Consider the following 9,127-nt stretch of genomic DNA (forward strand, 5'->3'; position numbering starts at 1 on the left):
ATATCTCAAAAAGAAAAGGAAAAAAAGGGGGGAAGGAGAAGAGGGGAAATAAATGAATGGAGTGATCCATCCAAACTGAGAACATTTCATTTAATGTAAGGGACAATACAGGGTCTTCACTCTTGAGTCTTTTTGAAACAGATGTTAATTTTATAATGAGCAGAAAAGCAAGCAAAAGAAACCAAGAAATACAAGTTAAGAAAGAAATAAGTGATAATTCAATTTTCAGGTGACATGACTCTATATTTCAATGACCATAAGGGCTCTTAAACATTGTCTGTAAGTAACAAGGTACACAATAAACATAGCAAATTGGTTACATCGCCTTCCCTCCCTCCTTTTTCTGCTAAGAGTAAGATCCAGGTCTTAACATTTACCAAGTGCCATAATTTATTGATAGGGCTTCAAGCTGACAGTAACTTGTTTTGAAACAGCATCTCATGTAGCCTAGAATGACCTTGATTTTTAATTTAAGATCACCTTGAATTTCTAAAATGGTGTCACCTTGCCTAGTTTTATGTAGTGCTGGGGACTGAAGCCAGGACTTTGCTGGGCAAACACTCTACCAGCTGAATTTCATCCTTAGCTTCCAATATCTTTTCTACATTTGAAAAATGAACATGTTGAGGAGGAAATGAAGAAAACAATGTAATTTAAAATTACCTTAAAAAAAAAACCTAAGCTATTTAGGAATACTCTAAATTGTGTATACTGCTAAAACTTTAACACAGTTTTGAAATTGAGGTGCTAGCAACATAGCTCAGTGGATAAAGGGACTTGAGTTCAATCCAAGACTATTATTGTGGAAGGAGAGAATCATTATGTATTTGTCCTCTGACCTCCACACATGTGGTTTGGTTTGTGTGCACCCCCACATATAAACAAATAATTAAATGTAATTTTTTAAAAGGGAGATTGAAGAAGACACTAAAGACCTCACATGTTCCTATATTAATGCAATTAATATACTCAAAATTAATGCAATTAGTATACTCAAAACTTATTTTTTAAGTTTATTATTATTATTCAGTGTTTGGGCATGGTGTGCATAACAGGGCCATGTGTTTTATAGCATGTATGTGGGAGTCAAAAGACTATATGGAGTTCTTTCCTTCCACCTTTATGTAAGTTCTAATGATTGAAGTCACATTACCAGGCTTGCACAGCAAGCATCTTTTCCAGCTGAGCTATCTAGCCAGCCCCTCAAATATCCTTTTTTGTGGTGAGGGGGGTTGTTGTTGTTTTTTCGAGACAGGGTTTCTCCGTGTAGTTTTGGTGCCTGTCCTGGATCTTGCTCTGTAGACCAGGCTGGCCTCAAACTCACAGAGATCCACCTAGCTCTGCCTCCCAAGTGCTAGGATTAAAGGCTTGTGCCACCACTGCCCATCGAATATCCTTTTAATGAAAGCTATCTATACATTCAAGACATTCCCAGGAAATGATAACTTATTCTTTAGAAAACAGGAAAATATAAACATGTAATTGTTTTACAGAAGAAATAAGTCCAGCCAGCCAATGGAATCCTGTAGAAAAGGTGTGATGCTGGACATACCTGCTTCCAAAGAATGCTACAAGAGCTATATTAGCAAAAATAGTAAGCTGTTGGCAGAAACCATTATTACAGACACTGTAATGGACTAACACAATGATGCAAAAGTATATTCACACAACTGTAGCCATCTTATTCTCAAATTACAAAGAATCTGTATTTCATGAAAAGGACTTTAAAAGAGAGTTTTATAAAAAGTAGATCTCTGCACATAAAAGACTGAACCTAGACAGGTATTTCTTCCCCTGTACTTATGGAAGAGACCTTAATAGAAGGGCTTTAATTTTGAAACAGCTGGAGAAATTCATGTGAATACAATTGAATAAGCCAAGTATTTTGACTTTTGAATAGAATGTAAACACCTGTGGAATGTGAATGTATAGCAGGGCATGGTGATTCATGAGTAAAACCCCCAAAGTCAGAGGAGTTCAAGGTCATCTTCCACATACTAAGTTTAAGACCAGAAAATGACAGATGAGACTAGATTTCAAACAAAAACAGCTACAACAACATAAAATGAATACATTTCATAAATTTAAAATTTCTACCCAGCAATAACCAGAGTGGAGAAGTATCCATAGAAAAGAAATACCTTTGCTAGGTAATCATTCAATATGGGATTAATACTGAGAATATGTCAAGAAAGAACACATACACACAGTTGGTGATAATATAGAATTATTCAGCTGTATAATCCAGGTCTCCTGTGTCTGGCTATATGTGTGATAGGATTAAGTATACAGTGGCTGCCCCTCAAGTCCCATGCTCACAGTAACCAAGATATGATATCATCCTTTGTGCTCATCACTAGATTCATCATAAAAGATGAGGCACATTTCTGGTGTATTAGTCAACTGTGAGAAGAATCAGATTGGTCTAGGCATGGTGGTACACACCTTTAATCTCATGGAGTATTCAGTGTTTATTTGCAAGATGAAGTAAATAATTTGTATATTCTTCATGAAGAAATAAAATGTGTACCATTATCAAAAGTCAATATTATTTTATAGTTTCTATGAGAATGAGAAGACACATGAAAAAGATTTTAGAGTTATTCATGTATGGGGATATTTTCAATGTCATTTTAGGTGTTCATAAAACGACTGTCCCAATTGAGAATGACCAGGAATATCACAAGGGACTTTTGTGGCAAGTTGAAATCACCAACAGGCAGATATCAAATGAAGAAATTGTTGAAGTAAGTAAAATATTTAACTTAAGTTCTTAACATATTTCAGATGTAAATGTAAACATAAAGATTGGAAATTAGGAATCTCTCTTCAGGAACTTATCTCAGGTCAACAAGATGGCTCAGTTTGTAAAGGGACTTGTCACCAAGCCTGGCCATCTGAGTTTGATCCCCATGTCCCATGTGGTAGATGATGAAAAAAAACCCTGAAATTTGTTTTGTTCCTCACATATGTGTGCCATGGCATACATATATACACACAAACACCAATATAATTTGAAAAATGAAAGAAATTAACACAGGCCTGGGAAGATTGTTTAGTCAGTAAAATGCTAGACATAGCATGAGAACATGAGTTTGTATACTCAGCACCCATATATAAAGACAGCTGTGGTGATATGTATCTCTGACTAGTGCTATAAAAACAGAGAGATTAGGGTTACTGGCTTTCCTGGCCTATGATTCCATCCCAACTAGGAAGGTTCAGGCCCAGTGAGAGACCTTTTCATAAAATAAAAATAAATATAGTGAATAGTGATTTATGAAAAGACTGAACAGCAACCTTTAGTAACCTCACATATTCATACACAGACACACATAAACTTGTATATACACATTTGTTCCCTTTTATATACTTACAAAGGAGCTTACAGCTGAGCGTCTTTGTCTATTGTGTGGTTGTTAAGATTACAGCTGGAGAAGAACATGATAACTTTAATGATAATGGAAAATTATTCTGACATCCTGATCATTAATTTGCCATAATCTCAGTCAAAGTTGAAAGTGATGTTGTCAATATATTTGACCAGTGATATTGTTAAAGACAATATTATTTATGCATAAATTTTCATATTAAATAGATCTCTGGTAAACTCAATAAATATTAGATATCTTTATATATGACATTTATCTATATAGAACAAGATAGATTCTAAACCAAAATTAGAAAGCATGTTCTAGGAAAAAGCCCTGTGGCTGTATAAAATATAACTAATTCCTCTGTATCAAGGCAGAACTGACGGTGGCACAGAAAATCTGCCAGGGGACATCTTATGAAGGGAAAGCATGTGTGAAGATGTTTTGCCAGCAGTCACAGCACACAAGGGATCAGAGCACACTCGCATGTGAGACAACTTTCAGTTATAAGTCACTTCTCAATAATCGTCAGAGCCCTTTAGAGGAAACATTCTGTACATATAGACAGTGCAGGAATACATTCTCTTGGAAGTCACACCTCACTGAACATCAGAGAAGTTGTATAGATGAGAAGCCATATGAAAGTTCAGGATATGGGAAAGCTTCCCACACCAAGTCTCAGCATCAGATTACTCATACAGATGAGAAGCCCTACAAATGTCTGGAATGTGGGAAATACTTCTACTACAAGTCACAAATCACTGAACATCAGAGAAGTCATACAGGTGAGAAGCCTTATGAGTGTACAGAATGTGGAAAATCTTTCAGCTATAAGTCACATCTCACTGTCCACCAGAGAAGTCATACAGGTGAAAAGCCACATGAATGTACAGAATGTAGGAAAGTTTTTTACTATAAGTCACAACTCACTCGACACCAAAGAAGTCATACAGGAGAGAAACCCTATGAATGTGTGAAATGTGGAAAATCTTTCTACTGTAACACGCATCTTTCTCTACATCAGAGAATTCATGTAAGTGAGAAACCTTATGAGTGTACAGAATGTGGAAAAACTTTCTCTTTCAGTGCGTGCCTCACTCGACATCAAAGGACTCATACAGATGAGAAGCCATATGAATGTACACAGTGCCCCAAAGTTTTCCACTTTAAGAAACAACTTACTCATCATCTGAAAAGTCATACTGCTGAGAAGCGCTTTGAATGTAAACAATGTGGAAAAGCATTTTACTGGAGGTCTAACCTTAGTGTGCATCAGAAAACTCATAGTGGTGAGAAGCCTTTTGAATGTAAACAATGTGGAAAAACATTTTACTGTAAGTCCCACCTCACTGTACATCAGAGAACTCATATAAGTGAAAAGCTCTATCAATGTACAGAATGTAGGAAAGCATTCTATTCTCAGACACAGCTTACTGTACATCAGAAAACTCACACTGATGAGAAGCCATATGAATGTAAGCAATGTGGGAAAACATTCTACAGCAAGTCTGGGCTTACTGCACATCAGAAAACTCACACAGGTGAGAAGCCCTATGGATGTAAACAATGTGGAAAAGCATTCTATAATAAGTATTTGCTCATTGAGCATCATCGAGTTCATACAGGTGAGAAGCCCTATCAATGTACAGAATGCAAGAAAGCATTCTACTGCAAGAAATATCTTTCTCTACATCAGAAAACTCATGCAAGTGAGAAGTCATTTCATTGTGCAGAATGTGGGAAAGCCTTTTCCTGGATGTCACACCTCACTCAACATCAGAGAATTCATACAGGTGTGAAGCCCTATGCATGTGAACAATGTAGGAAAGCTTACTACTTCAAGAAGCAGCTCACTCGACATCAAAGAACTCATACACATGAGAAGTCATTAGATGTAAATAATGCAGGAGAACAATTCAAAGCAAATGCAACTTCTCTGTGTATGAAAGAATTCATACAAAGGAGAAACTCTGTAAGTGTACCAAATGCAGAAATTTTTCTTCCTCATGTCACACCTTACTCAAAGTCAGATGAGAAAGCCTAAGGATGTAAAGAATCAATGAAATTTTACTAAAATGTATAATCAGAAAGCTTGCAGGTGAAAATCTGATTAATTTTAAAAGTATGGTGAACTTCTAGTGTAAATCAGCTGTTACTCTACCAAGGAACACATACCACAGTGAGACATATCTCTGTAAAGATTGAAGGCATGGTACCACAGTTCTCTGTAAGAGAAGCCATATGTATGGATCCTATGAAGTTAAAAACTGTAGAAAAGCTGTGTCATTTTTCACTTGACTTGAATATACTGTGAGTAACACTGAATGTTAAGAACAGAGGAAAGCTTTCTAATATTAAACCTCCTGAATTCATACCTGGAAACTTATGCAGGTGTGGAGCCCAATAAAATTAATGAAAATGGACATGTTTTGTTTTTTTGAGGCAGGGTTTCTATGTGTAGTTTCAAACTCACAGAGATCCTCCTGGCTCTGCCTCCTGAGTGCTGGGATTAAAGTTGTGCACCACCACCACCCAGTCTGACATGTTTTAAAATAGAAATCAGGCTTCTACATTAGAAACTTCATATATGATATGCCAAGTACAGCAAAAATTGTAGTGATGTATATTACCACATGCTTTCAATTCTAGATCCTCATCCTGCAGTTTTATTGAGACTCTGTGACTGAAGGCTATCCTTAGCAACAGATGATCTTGTTCCATATGATTAAAAGCAGTAAAGCCTACTTGAAGTGTCCCATGTCAGGTAAAGACAATGCAACCCATATATTTAAAACCCTAAGAATATAAAGAGTGCCAAAAATTTTAAATTGAACTTGAAATTGATCTGGCATTAGAAACCCAATAGAGGTGGTTAACCAGAGGAGTCCAATTTGAAAACACTTCAGTAGTCAAACTGAGTTTATTACAGATTTGCCAGTAAAGTATAGATGTAAGGATTCTAGAAAAGGCATTCAGCCATGCTCCCACAGTACCAGCCATCAGATAACTCATGCAAGTGAGAGCGCATTTGAAGTTTAGAAGTACACTTGGCTTAAATGTGGCTCAGTGGCAGTAGGCTTATGAGTCTTGTATTTACACAGAAGTTTTCATGTGTCATCTTGGTTTAGAATATTTACATTCATGGGGCATTTGTATATCAGGTAGAATAGTCTATAAGTTTTAATGTCCCATCAGATATGAACATTTTAATGTGTCACATTTTTATAATTGTTTAGTTTTGAGACAATCTTGATGTGTAGCTTGAGTGTCCTCTGATTTCTGCATGTGCATAGTTAGGTACCTTCCCCCTACACACATATAGAAAATATACACACAGTAGAAAAATATCAAAATTTTTTATGTATTACGAAATTGTATAACAAAACATCAGGATATGTCATTTTCATGTTACTCTTCGAATGGAATTTTGCTTAAATGTGCTATTAAAAGTTAAAATGTTCAACTATAACCCAATAAAGAAACATAATAATGTACCTTGCCAATATCCATTAGGCAACTTTTTTTTATTTTGGGGGGCTTTTTTTCCTTATTGTAATGCTTTGAATCAAAACCACAGACTCGGGCATTCTAGACAAGTGCTCTATCCTGAGATATAGGTTCCTAGGCAATGTTTTGATGAATTTGTGGTCATTGGAACTTTGTAGTTCAGTCTAATCTATTACAGCCCATACATACATAAATATCTGTGCTTTGTGGATAGTAGACTTTATTTCCTTGAGTGGCTTCATCAAAACCATATAGAATATGTGCAGTTTGTTTAAAAATATAGGAACTGAAGGTCAGAGTGTACCTTAATAATAGGGCATATGCTTCTGCATGTATATTTTATAACTGTAATCCCAGCACATACAAAGGATATAGACATTTAAAGACAGGAAGCATAATATAAAGAAAAGGTATCAGATTCAAAGTCATTTCTTTGTGACCTTGACCAACTATGCTGCACATTCTAAACTTTAAGATACTTCGCCAAATAGTGCCTCCAATTTGAATATCAAACACTCAGAACATAGACATCAGACAGAGATTCCATGTAGCTGCACAGCATGTAGTGACTATGTCCCCCAAATTGTTAAGTTACCCACTATTTTAAAGAAGCTTAGGGGATTATTTATGAAGCAAATACAACTAAAACCAATAAACTCAAAGATAAATAAAATATATAAAGCATTTAGGAATGAGAAACATATTTTAATCAGAATAAAATATGCACAGTAGATAACATCATAAAAATGAGAGGCACAACATCAATGGAATAACATTTAAGTAAAGAGGGGAAAATAAAAATCAGATACAAAGTTTCGTGTTTTGCAGTCTTTAAAGAGTCAAGTAGAGGACCGGTGCAATTCAAGTTATACATAATTTCATAAAAAATAAAATTAAAATAAATGCTGATGAGAATCTTGAATTACATATGTTTATTGTGTATGTATATGTCCATATTCCATAGTGTGTGTGTGTGTGTGTGTATGTGTGTGTGTGCGCGTGCGCGCATGTGTGTGGGTAGGTTTGAAGGCAACTTCCTTTGAACCTCTAAATATAACATTAGGAATAAGCATTTTTGCAGATGTAATTAAGCTGGAGACCAGGATATGAATGATGTCATCTGGATTCTCCAGAAAAAAAAAAAAAACTAAATAATACTGTCCTCATAAGGAGAAACAGCAGAAGTGGTGTGAAGAATGCCTATGTTCTTAACTACTCTCTTGGCCAAGGCAGTAGGTTCACAAGTTCAGAACCAGTCTGGGCTACAGAGTGAGTACAGGTCCACATGAACGATAATGATGCTATTTCATAAGAAAAAGTACAAAAAATGGGCTGAGAAGTTGATAAAAATAGAACACTATAATCAAGAAATTAGGAGGTGAAAACAATAAGATTAAAGATAAGATCACTCTTGAGCTATATAGTGAAGTTCATGCCAGCATGATCTACATGAGACTTTATCTTAAAAGACTTCTAGCCAGGCAGTGGTGTCACATGCCTTTAATCCTAAACTCAGGAGGCAGAGGCTGGCAGATTCTGAGTTAGAGGCCAGCCTGGGCTACAAAATGAGTTCTAGGAAAGGCTCCAAAGCTACACAGAGAAACCCTATTTCAAAAATACAACAACAAAAAATACTTCTAAACCAAATCAAGTAAGGCTTTTCTGTATGAATACCCATCCCCAACTAAGTATAGCTCAGAAACATGAACACTTGGGAACACTATTCTAACAGGTGTCTCTGGGAAGAGGTCAATATAATAGCAGGGGATATGCAACTGAAGACTGTAGATGTAACCGTCTTATTAAATAAGAAACACAGAGCCAATGCAAAGATGAAAGCCCAAGAGGTCAGAGCGATAGCTAAGAGCTAAAAACCTTACCCTTCCCTGTCGCTGCTATCTTCCTCAGCAAGAGACCTACTCCTGTCTGTTTGTCTTTTTTATAGACTTTCTATTCTGCCTTCTCATTGGTTGTAAACCCAACCACATGACCTCCTCATCACTGCCTGTCTGTACAGACCTCCAGGTCTTCTATGGTTGGTATTGAGATTAAAGGCGTGTGTCTCCATGCTGGCTGTATCCTTGAACACACAGAGATGCGTCTAGCTCTGCCTCCCAAGAGCTGGGATTAAAGGCATGCACCACCACTGCCCAGTTTCTGCTATGGCTTGCTATTAGCTCTGACCCCCAGGCAACTTTATTTATTAACATCTAAATAAAATCACATTTCAGTACAATTAAAATATC

The 9,127-nt window shown here is 36.3% G+C and overlaps 1 protein-coding gene across 1 annotated transcript in view; it reads left to right on the top strand.

Moving 5' to 3' along the window:
- LOC114708992 (zinc finger protein 33B-like) overlaps window positions 1–5,796 on the top strand; it is a 39,118-nt gene extending 33,322 nt beyond the window's left edge. Inside the window, exons 4-5 of the mRNA XM_028892609.2 lie at window positions 2,638–2,747; window positions 3,748–5,796. Of these exons, the coding sequence (XP_028748442.1) occupies window positions 2,638–2,747; window positions 3,748–5,418 (1,781 nt within the window). The 3' untranslated portion in view covers window positions 5,419–5,796. The remainder of the gene's footprint in view (window positions 1–2,637; window positions 2,748–3,747) is intronic.
- The last annotated feature ends 3,331 nt before the right edge of the window (window positions 5,797–9,127 follow it).

The sequence above is a fragment of the Peromyscus leucopus genome, chromosome 1 (genome assembly GCF_004664715.2).
Source record: "Peromyscus leucopus breed LL Stock chromosome 1, UCI_PerLeu_2.1, whole genome shotgun sequence".
NCBI lineage: Eukaryota > Metazoa > Chordata > Mammalia > Rodentia > Cricetidae > Peromyscus > Peromyscus leucopus.